The sequence below is a fragment of the Haliaeetus leucocephalus genome, unplaced genomic scaffold (assembly GCF_000737465.1).
Source record: "Haliaeetus leucocephalus isolate CR32 unplaced genomic scaffold, Haliaeetus_leucocephalus-4.0 Scaffold712, whole genome shotgun sequence".
Classification (NCBI taxonomy): Eukaryota; Metazoa; Chordata; class Aves; order Accipitriformes; family Accipitridae; genus Haliaeetus; species Haliaeetus leucocephalus.
Genome location: NW_010973148.1, coordinates 3,443,405 through 3,463,359, shown reverse-complemented (window position 1 = coordinate 3,463,359; position 19,955 = coordinate 3,443,405). Strand labels below are relative to the sequence as shown.

Sequence of the window (19,955 nt, the reverse complement as noted above, 5' to 3'; positions counted from 1 at the left end):
GAAGAATAACTGTAGTTTGCACTGCCTTACGTACTCCATAGCGGAAGGACTGTCTCAGCTCTGCGAACATGTATTATGGACAAGCTCTTGTTCTCTCCTGCCCATCGCAGGAAAATGGGGCTCAGTTTAGTCTTAGACATAAACCACAATTAGAACAACAAATCCTAACTCTATAAATCATCAGGATGTGTTTCAAACACTGAGCCTGCCCAAGTGATCGTAAGTAATGGGAAAGTACAGATGTGAAACCAGATAACACAGCCTAGTGTCTTTCTTGATGTGAATCTACTCATGACAACCTTTTCTATTCAGCCACTCCCCATCAGGATCTTTTATGTAATTTCCTAACACCTTCTGCATTATGCAGATTTTATAACATCACATACATATCATCATTCATTAAAATCTGGAAGCCAGCAAAAGAAGTTATAGTGTTGGATGTTGGCATCAGGCAGGCAATCTGAGCTGCTTTGGGGTCATTATTTTCAGCCGCTCCTGAAAAAGTGAAGATTTTTTCCTGAGGCCCCTGTTTGTCACTGTTCTTCTCATCTTCTTGCTGGCTTTCTGCCTCAATGATGCACTCTTGCTCTTCATATTCTAGCTTGGTTTGCACCACTGCATGATCAGTTTTGTCTATCCATTCCTAGGAAAATGAAAATGTTAATGTTGGCAGGGACTGAGATATCAATCAAAAGAAACCTGGCTGTCCAGACACGGATTTTCCTTTAGTAATGGCATCTTTCCAGGATAAGCCACAATGGAGAAGATGAAAAGGAAGCAATATAGACAAGCAGGACATAAGATAGCAGGACGGAAGAAAGGTAGCATGGCAGAAAAACACACAGGATTCCACAAATGCATACAAACTCCTACTTATTATTGAGATCACATTAAATACATCTTTGTATTTAATCAAGGCCTTTAGAAAACCTTGGATGTGTAAAATACCTGGTGTTCCCTCCTTGATAGACTCATGCATTTTTTGACCCAAGCCCTGACTTTATCTAAATTGAGACTAAGTTTACATGGAGATTTAGGCAACACAGCATTTCTGTATTAAAGCTTCAGTATTAATTTGCATTTCTATCTTTCTTCTTCAGTTTTAGTTTAAAGCTATCTTGCATATAGAAAGTTTTCAGTTTGTCACTGAAACATTATTACTGTTCTTTGATATCGTCATTGGGTTTGAAAATATAAATATTTGACCTGTCTCCACTCAGAGGAAACTTAGTAGCAATTAAGATAAAGACAGCTCAATTAGTACAGAAAAATACATCCCACATGTGACGTCAGGGACTCAAGAAGCAGTAAGAAAACAAAAGCAAAAACTGTGGTCTATTAACTTGACAGCCATTTCATGTCTGAATGTGGATCCTCTTGGTGATGTTGCGTAAGGAGAAGAGCTTTTCTCTTGGATCAGAAAGTGCTTGTGGTAATGTCTGTGCAGAGTAAGTATCAGTTGGTACCTTCAAATTATTCTAAACACTGCAGAGTTTACAGCCTTGCTAGGAAGGGAATGTTTACCTGGAAGTTTCCATTATGCTCATTGAAGAGATCAGCAAACATGCATTTTGGATCTGGGATAGCAGGCATGACTGACTTTTGAAGCCTGCAAAGAGGAAACAAAAATACAAATCGGTGGTTTGTTATAGTGTAGTCATTCATACAAAATTCTACTTCAGCACCATTCTGTAGCCACTAATATATTTTACATTACGGTACTCTAGGCTAGATTTTTTTTAAATGTGTTCTAAATTCAAAAAGCAGTTTATAACAGCATGACAATGTCGTCAGGCTAAGAGTGATTTTTCTGCTGGATTTTCAACCCACCCCATCCTAGTAAAATGTGGACTCTCTACAAACTTCCAGATAGTCAGCAAGTGCCATTCAGCTCCACGCAGTAGTCAGAGTTTTACATTGCCTGGCCACATCCCCTAGACAGGTGGTGCAGAAACCAGCTGTATTGGCTGATTTAGTGAACACAAATGTAAACTTGAAATACAGAAGTATAAGAGAAAAAAACTCAACTTATGATCAAAAAAAGGTTATCAGAATCACATATACTTTCAGCTTTGAAAATACTGCATTTTTGGCTTTTTTTTCTACAAAAAAAGCCAAAATCTGGGGCCTTTGCAGGTTTTGTTTGTTTGTTGGTCATTTGTGGTTTTTTTAAATTGCAGATTCTAAACATGAACAGTCATTCAATTGCAAATCCAAATATTGATATAGTCTTATTAAAGTTGAATGCACTTAAGCTTAATTCAGCCTACTGCAAACAGAGTCTGACGAAAGTTGCACAAAAGGATGTCAGTGTAGAAGAAATAACCAAAATAATTGGTTTCTCAGGATTTAACTAGATTTCTGAAAAAGAGAAGAAATTAAGTGTAAGAGACAGAATTTTACCCTGAAACATTGCCTTTTACCAGAATTGTTCTGGTTTTGAAAATTAAAGGCCTTGGTGTTTGGAAAGCCAGGATGCATTATCCCTCAAATAGTAATTAAGCTACTAACTTCTACATCTTCGTGATGACTCCATTTATCAGATAAGAATTTTGAGTGCTAAGAGACTTGATCCTGAATGATAGCTCTGTTTTCATGACATGGTTATTTAGTAGTCACCAATAAAATCATATTTACCTCTGCCATTTACACAGAAGAATCAAGAAGGTAAGTATCACTAGAAGTACTGCCAGCAAACAACTTAAAACAATTACTGTGTTTGACTGAGATTTTATATCATCATCACATGAATCTAGGAATAATCACAAAAAAAGTATGTGAAAAAATATTTTTTGCTTTAACAGTAAATATTCCTAATCATGCTAGAACATTGGTTTTCTTAAAAACAAAACAAAACAGAAAATTTTTAAGAACAAACAAGTTCAATTGTTCAATTGAAACTGAAAAGAAAAGCCATCCTTCCCCAAACCTCGCAACAAAAGAAAATTGTGTTTTTATTTATCTATGACCTGGTACAGAGCGGGCTTACAGGCAAGGAGTAGAGGTGTTATGAATGAATCGAGTATTTCTTCTCATCTTCATCACATTGCATTGACAGTGATACAGCAACTTCATGCTAAGATCTATATCATGTGCACCTACTTACAATCACCAAAGCCACAAGTGCAATTTTACATGTGGCCTAAATGTCTTATTTCCCAAGATAAAACAAACAAACAAACAAACAACACGTCCCCCACCGCAGCAAACAAAAAGCCAGCAAACCACAAGTGTTGATACCCAGAAAGGAACTAGTGGCAGGATATCATCTAACACACAGGTATATAAAACTAATGCATTTGTGCACTTTTCAGCATTCTCAGTGTTTTTCCTGCAGCTTTTGTAACGCCATCTCAAAACTCTACCTCCTACTACTGACCTTCTGCTCTCCACATAAATACTATAAAAAATAAATGATTATTCATACAGCCTGTTCAGCCTGTTCCACCTGCCTGTGTTGTTCAGCTTGCCAGAAAGCCACAAGAAAAATTGTGATCCCCAAGTAAGGTATTCAGAGTCCATGAAAATTCTTGAGCACAGCTTTGTTCATTGCTTCCTCTGATGTTAGATCTGGAGTCAATAATAACTCATTAAAGTCCTGAAGTGAAGTGCTTGCCCCGGTGGAGGGGCTGTGCAAAAGTCACTTCTGATCCAGGGGCACCCTGAGCGACTGAACCATTAGCCTGTCTCGTCCGTGCTGTCCGTCCTTGCAGTTACCTGCTGGCAGCCTCTGGTCAAATGGTCCGGGCAGGGCTGTTACGTGCTCACCTCTCAGAGGTGCACAGGGAGACGTTGTCCTCTGTGTTTTCTTAAGGACATTTGCCAGCCACACCTGAGGACATGCTTGCAGGGTCACAATTTGCATGGTGGAGGAGGCTTCCCTGAAGGTCAGCACTGTGGCAATTACTAGTGCACAGGCTACACATACCTACGCTCCAGGATTTCATCCCAGCTTTGTGTACATAGATTTTCTTCAGGTGAGCTAATAGCCCATTGCATTTTAGAGAACTCAGATCTGGGTACACTGGTGTCCTGGTTTCAGCTGGGATAGAGTTAATTGTCTTCCTAGTAGCTGGTACGGTGCTATGTTTTGAGTTCAGTATGTGAAGAATGTTGATAACACTGATGTTTTCAGTTGTTGCTAAGTCGTGTTTAGTCTAAAGTCAAGGGTTTTTCAGCTTCTCATGCCCAGCCAGTGAGAAGGCTGGAGGGGAACAAGAAGTTGGCACAGGACACAGCCAGGGCACCTGACCCAAACTGGCCAACAGGGTATTCCATACCATGCGACGTCATGCCCAGTATATAAACTGGGGGGAGTGGGGTTGGGGGATCGCCGCTCGGGGACTGGCTGGGTGTCGATCGGCAGGGGGTGAGCAATGGCACTGCGCATCATTTGTACTTTCCAGTCATTTTATTATTGCTGTTGTCATTTTATTAGTGTTATCATTATCATTATTAGTTTCTTCTTTTCTGTTCTATTAAACTGTTCTTATCTCAACCCACGAGTTTTACTTCTTTTCCCGATTTTCTCCCCCATCCCACTGGATGGGGGGGAAGTGAATGAGTGGCTGCGTGGTGCTTAGTTGCTGGCTGGGGTTAAACCACGGCAACTGGACATCTGGGTGTCTCATAGTTCTGATAAAGCCTAGTGGGAGGCATTTTGTGCTTAGCTGATATGACACGAATGTGTTGGAATGGTGTTCAGCCTTTACTACAGCAAATCTGGTTTTTGTTTTTGATAACCAGTAGAAATGCTGTTTCCATCAAAGATCTAATTGAAGTCAATCATACTCAGTTGAATATGTCTGTCTGTGGGAAAGCAGTGACAACACTGCCTTTGCTTCCCTTTCATGTCTTTTCTCCCATCCTCCCTGTTTTGATCAATCCAGCACATATGAGCATCAGACTGCTATGACCTCTGGTCCTGTACTTCAATTGGATGTACTTTCAAAACAAACTGCCTTCAAAAATGAGGCATCAAGGATTTTCTTAGGGTTCAGGTTTGATGTCCACATATCATATGTGGACACCCGCCCCCCACCCACCCCCCTATGCATCACATCGCTGTCATTGGTGGACCCTAGATGCTATTGTAACACAAATAATAAGGACACTCTTAACTTTGCTGATTATTGCATAAATAGATAGTGTTATGGGCCATCAGGAACAAAGTGGACAGGAGTAAAACATGGGCAAATTAGATACCCACATGAACTTTCTTTGATAGCAGAATATGGAGCAACATTAAGTTGCTGCACAATCCCAGCCTCTTTTGCAGTCACCCCTTCCCCATTTGTACTTAGCCAATATATGAATGTAGCAGAGCTGTTACCTAATAATGTGCCATTCATCCAAAATGTTTCTGCTTCCCAGTCACTGCTGTAATTAACTACGTTGCAGTAGGGTACTAGCCTCTTCAGTCTGACCCGGAAAGAATAGCATTTCCTTGGATCAAAGCCTTGCTCTCCAACACTGCAACACTTAGAAGTTCTGGACTGAGAAGGAAGGCGTATCATCGTTAATTGTGTTTTTCAAGACAGTGCTTCAGAATGCTACATTCGGTCATGGTCAGAACTAGGACAAGGGTAGGCCAACCCAAAACCTCAGAACTTAATTTTAACTTCTCTGAGTTTCGAGGAATTCTGTTTCTTGACTGAGAATCACTGTTCATATCTATTCCTCATTGTCTGATATTGAGTTGAAGGTGATAACAATCATTACATAGTGCAGTATGTTACAGTTGCATATTTACAATGTGCAAAGACACTTTGATGCACAAATATTTACAAATTCTTTTGAGACTGGAAAGGTTTAAGTCAATGAATTAATATTTAGAAATACTTAGCTAACTTTAGAATAAATAAAAATCCTATGTCATCTGTTTTCTTTCATTCTATTTCATGTTTTTTTCTCCCTTTTTCTCTCTTCTTTTCTCTACTCTGCTTTCGGCTTTTATCTTCCAAAACTATTCTATTCTGAATGCATGACCTTTCCCTTAGGTTGTCCTCAGCTCTTTGGGTGGCAACTAAATATAACTCAAAAAGCAAATGATTTCTGGCATGGCAGGGATCCAGGATCCTAAAAATCTGCTTTCTGCTACCAGCTATATTTGAAACCATAGGATGGGAGAACAATTTGAAAACAACCCTATTTTACATAGTATGGAGATGTTACTTCCAGCTCCTTCCAATGTTAATTAAAAATGTCATGTCCAACTCACTTGCCACTCTTTGTCAAACTTGCTTTTGTATTGAAGCTCAAGTCTCAAGCACTTCACAGCTCCCTTTGGTTTATTACAGCTTACAGTAACGGTGTCCTCTTTCCAGAAAAAGGTCACATTTTCTGGTCGATTGGGCTTTACTAAGAAGAAGAGAAACAAATTATCCTATAGTCTCTTAAAAAGAAGTAGTTTGCAGTTAAAATTATTGTTATCCATTCCTTGTCTCAATGTTTCTCTATAAGGTGGGCTTTCTTCTTGGAGGACGCGCTTTTGTAGCTAACCTGCCTATTAAACATCAAAATGGAGCTTGACACCACGACACTGCTCACCATTTGAGGTGCCACATTCAAAGGTAGATACTATCTCATGTCAGGAACCTATTGCGAGTACTTAAGGAAGGACTCTAGTCTCCTCATGCTCCCTGCAATCAAGAGAAAGAAAGAGGCTTCTTTGTTGGAAGGCACTGACAAATTCAGTACTATAAAATCTACAAGACACTTGTGCAGCTGCTGGAGGCTATGTGGAATATGGTGGGGCATCTGCAAAAAGCACTGGGTGCCTACCTGTGCACAACTGAATCTACCCCTCACTGTATTTTTTTTCAGATAATTCTGTGTTGTATATTTTCTGCATGATTTTTATCAGACAAAATCCCTCCACTTTAAATGCTGTAACCATGTGAAATTTCAGAAGATTTTTATAAACTAATCTCACACTAGATGTGAAATATGTATTTGGGGGCAGGAGTGATTTAGTAAAAACTAGAATATCGTCTCTCTACTAGTAGGAGGATGTCTCTTTTACGCTGTCAGACTGTAGCAGAGCCACTCAACTAATTTCTGTTGACATCTGATGGTGGGTTTATGACAGCCTCTTTGATAAGTAGTTTGCTGCCTTGCATCCCATGGAAAATGGCAAAAGAATGAAGGGTTGAAAATACAAGAAAGATCACATAGCCAGCACCAAGACAAGAAACTATCAACTTTTATTCATTGTCCTGATATGAATACTGAGCAGGCCTGCACTAGACTAAGCACACCCATATATTTTAGTATTTTCATTCTGATTTTGAAACTGTGGTTTGGGACAAATCTGACTGCCCCATGTAATCTCACTTAGCACACAGGCTTGTGTAACTATTGATGACAGCAAGGGATGACAATCAACATGAAATAACTACAGTTTGGTTTTGGCACACACACTAATAAAATTTTATACACCAATATAACTGATTTCTTCTCAAACTAAGGACAACTATAAAATCAGTGAAGACACTAGGACTACCAAAGCAGTTGTGATTTTACATACTTACTAAAAAAATCAGATTTTAGGCTTTTAGAAAAAAGCTCTTCACTTCCATTGCTGTTCCTGATAGAGATGGCAAGGGTGGGTCCTTCAGTCTTAAAAAGACATCCAGAATTATAATCTTGATCCAATAAATAGGTGGGACATGGCTTCCAAACTTTGTGCTTGCCTTCATCAAATCTATAAATGAAGTAATATTGGTGAATGGAACACTCTTACCAGTTAACACAAGTTAATTCCTTTTTATTACTGTTCTTTCTTTCTTTTTCCTTTCTTTCTTTCTTTTTTTTTTTTTTTTTCCCTCTTTCAAATGCTCCTACCAAGGGAAGTCTGTATACGGAATTTCTTGAAGCAGAAAATTTCATAGTGGTGTGAGGGGATTCATTACTTAAACCTCATTGACTTTCCAGCCCTGGGTTTTGATGCTGTCTGTAATTATCAAGTTTCCTTCATGTTGTTGTTGTTTTCTAATAAGAGAATGACTTGCTCAAACAGATGTTTTCATGAACCTGTTTCCAAGATTGCACTGCTAAAAGTTCTTTCACATACACCACCCAGAAAGAAAAGGGAAGATCAAGTGGTATGAATGTCTTTAACCAAAACATTAAACTTCTGTTAGTAAAGAATGATGTCAGTTAACAAGGAAAATATAAACACTTATGTGGAAAAAACACTTTCAATAGTGTAATTAGCATTAGCATTTAGCACAATGACAGAAGAGGGACAAATCTTTCATATGTCTGTTGTGACTGACTATTCAGCAGGCTTATTGATTGGTACACTTCTGTAGCAGGTTGTGAATATAAACAGGTTTCATGCTGAATGATTAACAAATGTTAAAAGCATTTTCAGGCACAGTTCACAGAAGACTCAAATGGACTTAGATATTTCAGCCTCCCAGAGTAAATCCTTTAAGAAGACAAGGCATTGTCAATACTCACGTATAAGAAAATGACACATTCTCGCCAGGAAATAGTTCTCTTGCTGCCCATGTGATCTGCATCTTCTCGTTATTGAAATTGATTATTGTGGTCCTGATCACATCTTTCCAACCTGCTCAGATATTTGACAGAGAAGATGATTTCAGCAGTGAGTATGAAAATCATCCCTTGAAATTGATAGGCAATTAGTATTTCAAAGATATGTATGCAATAGAGTCAGACAATCATAAAATAAAAAGACATAAGAATATCTAAAATGCAAGGAAACAGAGTAAAATAACCTAGAGAGGTTGAAATTAGAATTTCAAAATAGCAAAATGAAAGCATGCACAGTAACACCAGAGAGCACCCCACGGTCCCAGGGCCAAAAGGTATAGACTGGTTCACGTGTATGCAATGCATAGGGCCTATACCTTGAGGCTAACTTTCCCCCATAATACCTGCTAAGGTTTTCTTGCTAAGGAAAACTGTTTGGGAGCTAATGCCACATGGAGCCTGTGTATAAACTGTCAAATGTTTACTGTAAGAAACAAGGGACTAACACCACAGGATGAGACCAGGTCAAGACCCAGGGGAACCCAGAGCAGATCAGCACAAGTAGGTGTACTGCATATTTAATCTATGTGGTTCTGGCCAATTCCACCTTACAGACAAGCAAGATCATTTAATGTCCTCTGACTCCACACAGGTATTATTTCCTCTCCTGACCTTCTCCTTGTTATAGCTCTTGCTAGGGACAGAGGTTTTTTAATTCTGTGTCCATCAAGATTCCACAATCAGTGAAGATAAATCTGTCATTAAAAAATGGAGAAATTAAGAAGGCAGAAGGATTAGAAATCTATTTTATATCAAGGAGAAGGACGAATTATTTATTTTAGATTCTGTAAGATGAGAAATTATATTTATTTGAACGAACAAAAAGGAAGAAAATCTATGTTGAATGTCAGCAAGAAACCACTTGAGGGTAAAATTTGCAGACTGCTGTCCCCAGACATGAAGTGTCTACCACTGAAAACTTTTGCTGGAATATTCCTGCCTAGCAGGAGAATAGAGGATTTTAGCTTTAATTGCTTTCTGCATTTTATGCCACTCTGGATGTTTGAAAGGGTTTAAAGTGGAAAAATTTTAAAACATTTCTTATGAGCTATTTAGCACACACAGGGATCCTGAGTGTTCATGGGAATCAGGCCTAACTATGCTCAAGGTTGCTATCTTTTGCTCTGTAAACAGCACTAAGAATGTGAGAAAGGCACGTGGGTTCAAGTAACTTTTTGCCTATTTTCATGGCTATATCTCAGCATCTAGGCGTTCCATGACTTCTGTAATTAGAGTTAGTCAAAACGTTTTTATATAGATGTAATTGTGTTGTAACATCTTGTTTTGTCAAAATCATTCGAGAGAGAGTTATGACAGAAATCCAAGAGACACTGGGTAGATGTAGCTGCAGGTCCCTGCTATGTGATTCATGGAGCTCTGGTAAAAAAAATATTCTGTTCTTACTCAAGAGAAAGACTTGAAAATAACTCCTCCATCTCCTAACTAATGCCTGCAGGCTTGTTCTGTACTGTTTCCGCAAACTGAAAATCTCATGTGTTTTTCTGAAGAATAGAGAAGTCAGTACTATTAAAAGCTGAAGCAAAAACAGGACTTCAAAACCTCAAAAGCTATCATAAAATGGAATTTATCCAGCAAGTTCAACCTCTGTTACAAGAGACTACCTAGGCCTTGTTTCTTATCTCCTCAAGCCCTTTGTAAGTCCCCTCAGCAGGTCTAAGAGATGATCTTGTCTTTAACTAAAGCCACTAAGAAATATGATGGCAAAGTGCCTAACAGTGGATTCTTGGTCTGCAATTGCACTGACACATTTGAATTTTTATGGACTAAATTCTAGCTTGGTTGGGCTGTGCAGTATATAGAGTTATGCTTAGTGTAACTGAAATCCATATGACTATTTGGACTTAGATTTTCTACAAAGATAGTTAAATGTATGTTTAATGCATATTTGAGTGTATAACTACATGTTCTCCATCTTTAAACAAAAAATAACATTAGTGAATGGAGAATACTGTACTGTCCTGAGATTGTTTTATGAGTGTAGAATGAATCCTTTCAATTCCCTGTAGAGGCAACAAAATAGCTACTACTTTCCACTTTTTGATAATTAGTCTGATTGCAGATATTTTTGCTTTGAGGAAGAACTGCTAATGTCCATGCTTCAACTATGAAAATAAAAACAGGAGGAGCACTTGCTTTCTTAATCACATATTTTCAAGCATAATTTATTTAAAAATAAATTTACGATGCTGTTTCTATGTGCACAATAATTTGCCACAATGACAGATGGCAAAATGCTGTTTGTAGGGCATGTTTTTGAATCAAATTTTAAGTCAAACATGAACAAAATTCTTCAGTTTAATCTCAGAAGGTGGCTTAACATCTCTGCAAAGAGCTGTGCACACACGTCTTCCTGCGCTTGACAAAAAGATTTCAAATAGGCTATGTGCTAAGCAGAGAGGCATGCAATCTCACCAGTGGGACATAACAAAGAGTGGGTATTTGAGTCCTATCCTGGGCGCAGCCAAATAATGCAGATGAAGGGTGCCAGCTCAAAACCCTCACTTGGACTTGGGCACCTGGGCAGCCCCACTGAAAAATCCAAGTGATTTTTCCATTATTTGGAGGGTGGGGTCAACACCCAGCTTTTATCCCTTTGCTCTCCGGCGGTGAGGTTGCAGCAGTTGGCCCAGGATGTGAAAGATCTGCTTGCCTTGATTTCTACTTTTAAGCAAATGGTGTGGGTTGGGCTTATGTATGAGACTGGTCCCAGGTTGCTCAGTACTGTAGAGCTGCTAGTATCCAAAGTCTGAAGGGAATTGTAAAGCAAAAAGGTAACTTTTCACCAGTAAAGTAGGTGCTAGCAGATATCAAATGATCGGTAAATGTTTTGGGGGAACTGTCATGGTTTAACCCCAGCCAGCAACTAAGCACCATGCAGCCGCTCACTCACTCCCCCCCCATCCAGTGGGATGGGGGAGAAAATTGGGAAAAAGAAGTAAAACTCGTGGGTTGAGATAAGAACAGTTTAATAGAACGGAAAAGAAGAAACTAATAATGATAATGATAACACTAATAAAATGACAACAGTAGTAATAAAAGGATTGGAATGTACAAATGATGCGCGGGGCAATTGCTCACCACCCGCCGACCGACACCCAGCCAGTTCCCCAGCGGCGATTCCCCACCCCCACTTCCCAGTTCCTAAACTAGATGGGACATCACATGGTATGGAATACACTGTTGGCCAGTTTGGGTCAGGTGCCCTGGCTGGGCATGAGAAGCTGAAAAATCCTTGACTATAGTCTAAACACTACTGAGCAACAACTGAAAACATCAGTGTTATCAACATTCTTCACATACGGAACTCAAAACATAGCACTGTACCAGCTACTAGGAAGACAGTTAACTACATCCCAGCTGAAACCAGGACAGGAACTTAAAGAATTTGCTATGAAAAATGGCTTTAATCGCTCTGAGGTGTTCAGTCAATTTGGTCACAAGGGCTGCACGGGTATAGAAAAAAGAAAGGAAGACAAAAAAGGGACTTTATAACATGCATAGGCAACACCATTAAAAGAAGAGAAGAAAGGAGAGGAAAAGCTTGTTTTACATACCTCCAAGAGGAAAACACTGCAATGCTATGAGTTTTATCCCTCCAAGTTCAGAGTGGTAAAATAATATTGTACTGCTTAGTCTTTCTGAATGAATTTTCTCTTACTGGGCAGTATAAATAACTTTTAACTATATTTAGAGGGAAATTGGTGGAAATAACACAGATAACACTGGTTCATGAACTGTGAGAGAGAGCACACAGAATTTGCTCATGTAAATTTTTTGTATATACCTCAGAAAAACTATGGTGCCAATATTTAGGTTGACCTTGCCTCTCAAATAGGTGTTGTGTGCTTGGGAAGCTCCTTGAACCTGTGACTATGTATCCCACAACCCTGACACTGCCAGTAGAGAAATAAAATTCGTTCAATCTCTTCAAACTCACAGTGGGTTAGTCAAGGCGTGGTTGGCTCCAGAGATGGACAATAAGGAAACCAGAGGGACCACACAGGATTTCCACACACTAAAGAGTGAACACTAAGTAAAACCTGAGGGTCTGATCTGACTGGCCTGTTGGAAGGCAACAAAATTCACCAATTCATTCTGAACCTTGGACAACACTCATCAGTCTCTATTTTTCAGTTATATTCTGATAGTTCTATACTACTTATTAGAGGCTGCAATTTAGAGATGCACACTAAATCTTGGGTTTGGCAATGCATATTTTTTTGGATGACAAAGAAGAATATCAGTTTGGCTCCAGTCCTGCAGTGATTTATCAATGGACTTAACTTTGCACACTCTGAGTAGTCCACTTGACTTCAGCAGAATTACTCAGAGCACATCAACTTAACACACATAAATCTTTCTAGGATCAGAACCTTTTTCTGAAAAAAACCCTACATATTATGAATTGAAACTCTGGGATTTTAAGATTTAAATATAAACTCCAGCAACTTCAGTTATTTATGTACTAAAATGGAAGGTAATACATTATTAAATACTTTAACAATAAATAGAACAATTTAATAGAAATGGAACAGAAATTGCAATAAACTATCTGGTGATATATACATATTCTTTCCTGTGCTCTAGTTTTTAAGAACTTCATAAGAAATCAGTCTTAACATAATTAACTATCTCTGTAGGACAGAAAAGGCTTCAGCAATCTTTTACTATTAAAGACTGTGTTTCTAGAGCTCTAGTCAGGGTAAGTTTCCACTGTGCTTTCTAATTTCATCAGTTTTGTAGCCTTTTTGAATGTAGTATCATTGTTTTGTGTAAATGTTCAGTAAACATTTGCATGCATCTTTTCAAATTTTAGCATATATATGTTACATAATTCACATTTCAACATGAAAACATGCATAGCCTAAGAGAGGTATTTAAAGTTTGGATTAAATTGACATCAAATCCTCTGAGGATATATACAGGTTATTTGAAATAAGGTATTTCCTTCTAATGATCTTTGCCTTTAACTGAAGAGGTGTTTAGTTCCCCCCCCCTTTTTTTTTTTCTTTTTGAAGCACCTAAACACCTATACTTCTGAAGGCAGAATCATTCATATCTTTTGTTAATGGAAAGAGATAGAGAGAAAGAGAAAAGAGGGCACCATTTCTCTCTCTTTATGATGGAATTTTTATGAATCCACCTGTAACACCATGGATCCGTTCTCAGCTAATGTGCCAGCTCTTCCACAGCAATCGTGATTATTTAAAGCATTCTTCTATTCATGACCCTAGAAGCACACAATAGACCAAAGTAACACATTTATCATTATTCTTTGTATTATGATAATGGGTAGATGGAAAGGTCAAAACTACTATGAATAGGCAGTCCCTGGGCTAAAGGAGGGTGGCAGGAACTCTCTGTCTGAGGATGGCCCGCGGGTCCAGCTAGGTATGCAGTATGTTGCAGTGTTGTAGGACACATACCAGTACCCTGGAGCATAAGCTTCGGAGAGAATTAACCAAGTCTACCTCTTCAGTAAAACCAGAGAGGGACTGGTAGGGCTCCACACAAGACTTTAACCTCACAGGCAGTGCTGGGCACCTAGCTCTTGTCAGGACAGAGAAGTGTGGAAAATGCCACTATGGTGTGTGGAGAAAGTACATTTACAGAGGAAAAAGAAGAAATTTCCTTGATCAATAACTTATGCAGATACAACCATGAACAAAAATATGAGCAAGCACATTCCACCTCCAAGCCACTGTTCTGTTATTACTGAGAAAAAATACTATTGAGGGGGAACATTGTAAAAAGGCTGAATGTCATGGAACAGATCAAAAAAGAGAAAAAGGAGAGTCAGAATGTCAATCTGCAAAGATAACAGAATGGAACATGCATGTACTGGAACAGTTGCAACCTCATTGAAGCATAACAAAGAAGAACCACTTTTGATTTCCTGACACTGATGAAACCTGATAAGTAACCACATGTTGAACTTCCACACATTGCAGCACACTGTGTAGAAACTACTGGAGAACAAGACCCAGATCTGAGCCTACAGTCTTTAGTTACCCTTAATACTATTGATCTATGAGAACAGTTTCATTTCACTGATAGGAACACATGTAGGCGAAAGTGCAACTCCTTGCGCACAAGACTGCTGAATTGAATGCACAAGACAGAGACTGAATAGAAAACCTCTTTTCAAGAAAAGGAACAAGACAGCAAGAGAGAAGGTTTTTTTATAGACATTTTGAGACAAGGCATAATCCTTACAGCATAATTCTTACAACCCATCAAACTGAGTAGGTTTTTTTCAAAAGATCGCCAACCATTGCTAGGCATCATAACACTTTGCATCAAATAAGCACCACAATGGTAATTTTCAACTTTTGTTCCACAGAGTCGTGCCATCAGTACAGCATGGCTATAGGTGGTTGCTATCTCAGGACGGGAAAGAGTCATGTCCCCTCACAGGACAGCCAGGGACTGACAGGGGCAATTAACACCAGAGAATCAGGTGGTGATGCATTGCTGAAAATGATACTTACCGTACGTACTGCAGAACAGAGAGCTGATTTACAGGTTGGTAAGATGAGAGCATAACTTTAAAGTATTTCTTTCTCCTTATAAAAAAAATTACAGGGAACTTATGATAAATTAACAAGAGTGAAGATTAGATTATCGCTCTATGTGTTGGGCGTTATGCTTGATTTCTGTAATAATCCATTTATTTTTGGCAAGCTATAAGTAATGGCATTGCAGACAAACACATGAAATGGAGATGTTCTTATATTTAGCTAGCCAAATCACCAGTCTTTAATGTCTTTATTAATTTTGCTGTTTAATAGTATTTTTACCTTGATGCTTTCTCAGGCACAAGATATTGCTGGATATTTTCCCATTGTGTTCATTCTTCCAAAATACTAAGCGCTGAAGTCTTACCTGGAATCTGTTTTATCCATTTTTGTTCAATGTGAAAGCTAGTCTTTTTTGGATGCAGTATATTCTCTTATAACCTATGCCTTAGACAGTAAGTAGTCCTGCTTAAAGAACAGACACAAGCTTAGAAAGTTCTGCTTTCATTTTTAATTAGAAAACTTTCATAGAAATCTGTTATTATCATCATCATTATTGTTGTTTTTTTCTTAAGAATCCACTTTCATCTCTGCTGGATATCAATTTCTATTTAGTTGATTTTTTCACCAAAAAAAGTACTGAATACTGTAACACAGGAGGTATAGTACACACAGAAACATTGCTAACTAATATATCAATTTCTTCAATAAATAACTGGGGATTTGAACTTACCAGGAGATTGTGACTGAGAAGCCACCAGGTTGCCCAGTGTGAAGATCACTGAACACACTTGAAAGATGAGTCTCATTGTTGGAATGACACAACAGACTGTGAAGAGATGAGTCATCGTAATCTCTGGACTTTACTATTTGATCACTTTATACCAGAGGCTGGAGTGAACTGGAGGAAATGACTACAGGAAAAAAAGATTGACATATCTCTAGCTATAAACAAATCAGGAGTGCGGGACTTCAGAATGCACACCTTCTTCATACTATGTTAAAAAAAATAAAATTAACTTCTTAGAATATCCAAATGAGGACCAGGTAGCTGTGCATAGCTGTGACTACATCCTATCATGGATGAAGACACTGACCTCACAGTGCTCAGTGACCTGAAGCTAGGAGAGGTACAAACAGCCTGCCTCCCCACTTACAAACGAGGAACTGTTCCTACTAGCAGATGTTTATACTGCCATGCCACATACCCGGTGCACCTCAGCTGGCTTGAGCCACTTCTGACCCCAAATCAGAGGCAGAAGTTGTGGGCCTTTTTGTGACAGAGACAGCTGAGCTGCTAGGGGTTGCGAAGCTATTACACAAGAGGTAGCACTAGGATGACTTTCCTCCTGTGTTACCTGGACACATATATGCTGCTATAGCTTCCAAATATATCCATATACGTAACATTATATATATACAATATACTTATACCTTATATATCCATATACCTAAAATGATACACAGAAAGTGGGAAACAGAACAGTGTTTTGCCTGAGATGAAACATATTTTAGAAACAGCAGAACTTAAAATCTCATAATAATCGCAATTATCCTGTCTAAAGAGACTATTATCTGTAGGTCTGCAGTAAACTGGGCTTAGACTACATCCATGTAGTAGTGCAGCAAGCAGGAGCAGTGAAACAGTGGGGTGAAGCAGTTGGTGCTGAGGACTCAAGAGCCACACAGTGTGCATGGGGACAGCGGGGAGTCTTCCCTAGACTAGCACCAATCCAGCCCCATGGGCTGAATGTCTGTTAGCAGTCAGAGTCTGCTAGATGCCCTCCAAGAGCACATCTTCTAGGCTAGGCTCACCCGAGAGGAACCCAGTGCTCCACTGTGTGAACAAAAGCATGGGGGCGATTGGGAGATTCACTTCACAAAGACGGTCCTAATGTGAACTGACAAGTCAGTGTGGCCCTAGTCTGCTGCCCTTGTCCAACAAGAGCTTAGGAAGACAGCCCTGAGTGACAAAGTGCTCTCTTCTCTGGGCCTTCTGGCTGCTCCCTTCATGTCCTGGTAAAGGTTTACAGTTTACTTTTCTAGGGACATGTGAAACAGGCAAGCACACCGACTCCCTTCAAATCCAGTCTCTCCCTTCATTAAGCATCACACAAAATAAGGTGCTCCATGAAATCAATAGGCAAACATATAAATGCTAGACCTCAATTCCTATCTCTGTTTCCTAGGTGGTCTCAAGTTTTTCTGTGCTTCCATCAGAAAAAGTACAAGAAACTTTTTCTTATGCAGGGGCATGCTTGGGTAGATGACTGACTCAGTCATGATGCTTGCAAAGTGGCCTGGGCACACTCACCGTACTGCCTTCTGGAGACCTCATCCCCTAGACTACTTTTTGCCTCCAGTTTCTCAAGTAGGGAAAGTAGAAGTTTGTCTGCCGCACACGGTACTAAGAAAGGAGCTGGATTATGGCTGGGAATATACCCAGAAGTGCTGTCACGATTTCTGTTTAGGCTTATTTTCAATCCTCTCGGAGCTTTCCCTAACATGTTCACTGTACTTTTTAACCCAACAGTACTGTTTGTCAGATGAGATCCTTATCAGTTATGTCACATCATCAAAGTCTCCAGCTGGGTGATGTGATACTAGTTTTGATCTGGCTATTCACTTTTCTTGGGTTGGCTACTTTCACTGACTTGCTTACCCATTGCATGTCCCAGGAAAACCTATATCTCAGTGACTCTTGGAAACCCCAGCATGACTGTCTGACACACATACAGTACTCTGTTAACCATCTAGTCCCTGCTTTGATCAAGTTCCTCCAGGGAGGCATTAATTCCTGGAACTAAAATAACAAGCAACACAGAACTGAAATACTAAACTAGGTTGTAGGTCGTAGGTGATAGTAAATGGAAAGCTGAAATCGCTCACAGTTTCCACAGTCAGCATTGCAGAAGCCAGTGAGATAAACAAATGAAGGCAGAGATCCAAAATTCTCTGGTTCCCCAGGACATGGCAACTCCTACATGTTGCCATTTGAGTCAAAAATGCATTTTCCTTCCAGAACATGTGTCATGAGTGTGATGGAGCTGAATTTGTCTCTGTCTGCTTTTTATACAGGTAAAACATACTGGACTACGGACCTCCTACGAGAGTTCATTCTTTGGGGGAAAGCGGTGTGGGGAGAAAACATGCAAAGAAAAGGTATAAAATACCTTCCGGCTTATAATTATTCTGATTTTGAGACACTACATCTCAAACAAGGTCTAATTCCCAAGTGACAACAGTGCATTTTCACTGACTGTTTCCTCCTACCAGGTATTTTGGTACCCCGAGTAATTGTCCCTCCCACCAGTCTCTACTTCCTTTTAAAATACTGAGGGCCTCTTGAAGTCAAACAAAATTACTCCTTTTACTACTTTAGAAACCAAACCTGGGACTGAGGTCCTGGGGAATAAAAAAACAACTATGACTGTTGCTGTCAAACAAATTGCTCGCATGAAGCTGATGCACTGTCGAGCTATTTTTGCTGCCGCTGAGAGACACATCAGATTTGGGACTTGAGAGATGTAGGGCCTGGGCACCTCCCACCTCCTCCCCATGCAGGCAGACACTGGCCCATCCACCTGCCTCAGGTTCTGCTTTCTGGAAGCCAGCTCTGATTACCTGGTTTGATTTTTTCAAATATGGATGATCCCAGTCCATGAACTGGAAAGCCGCCTCTGAGCCATGGGATCTGTTCTCCCCCGTGTCTTTTTCTGCCTGCCTGCAAGAGTGTAATTGATTAACTTGCCCACATCCTCTGGGTCATCGCTCCCGTGAGGTCAAGGATGGAGCATTGTGACAGTGTGCCCCCTCTTCAGGGCTCACACGCAGCGCAGCGTTGGCACATTTGGCCTGAGAAAACAAGATCCATCCTAAAACTGCAGGAACAGGGAAAGCAAAGAGTGAGAGTGAGCTGAAAATTAGCAGCCAGGGCTTGTGATTTTAACTGCCAGTAGAGAAAACTCTCAACAAGAGACCCCGAGGACCAGGAGGATGCAAGTAAAGCAAGTAAATCAAAAGAAGCCCTTTTGACTTCACTTTGCACTTTGGATCAAACCGCACAAACAGCCCTTGGCCCTCTGCCATCTCCTCCACCCATGACAGCAGCTCTCTGAGGTGGCTTCGCTTGCCAGCTGCAACCTCCAGCACACTCACTGACTTTCATCAGCTTCCTTCCTCTCTTTTTATTCCCCTTTATACTATTTCATCAGCAGTGTAAAATGAGTCTTTGATCACCACATAGTTCGGCAAAGCAAATTGTCTCCGTTTATTTTTTGCTTCCCTTAGAACATGAACAGTCAATAGCCTGTGAGTAACTTCCATTTAATGTCATTTACTTACTCATGGCCTTGGTAACAGACTCTACAAAAAGCCCCTCAAAATAGTAGAGGTTATCTCTTTTTTGCAGCGAAGATCCCTTGTAATTTTTAGCATTAACAGGAAGTGATTTCAGTGTGCCTTGAGTGGGTGGGATAAAGGGAACAATGACATTTATAGAAAACATTTATAGAAAATAGTGAGTCCCATCACTCCATGACAAATCACCTTAGTCAACTTGAGTCAGTGCAGCCCATTGTTCTGACAGGAGAACCAGATTTGCTTTTGTGATATGCTGCAAAGTGTATGTGTAAAGACCTCTACTGTACTTTTTGGGCCCATCTTCTATCTAAGCTTAGAGGATTAATCCTCAAGGGTCCCTGGCATTCTTAAAATTCATGCTTTTGTGCAGTCACTTTGAAAAGTGTCACTTGTTTGTCTTTCCTTGCATCACCACGGCTTGGCCTGTCCCAGCCTTCTTTCTGAATGACAGGAAAGCAAGGGAGGGAAAAAACCAAGCAAAGATGGCAGGAG

General features: G+C 39.8%; 1 protein-coding gene across 1 annotated transcript; it reads right to left on the bottom strand.

Annotated features, from left to right (window-relative positions):
• Positions 1-370: 370 nt before the first annotated feature.
• On the bottom strand, positions 371-15,910 carry CRLF2 (cytokine receptor-like factor 2). The gene is made up of 8 exons (XM_010580451.1): positions 15,835-15,910; positions 8,467-8,578; positions 7,533-7,705; positions 6,221-6,360; positions 5,333-5,495; positions 2,638-2,752; positions 1,525-1,609; positions 371-643 (listed from the first exon to the last, which is right to left on the bottom strand). The coding sequence occupies exons 1-8, from the start codon at positions 15,908-15,910 to the stop codon at positions 371-373; spliced, it is 1,137 nt and encodes a 378-aa protein (XP_010578753.1).
• Positions 15,911-19,955: the final 4,045 nt, after the last annotated feature.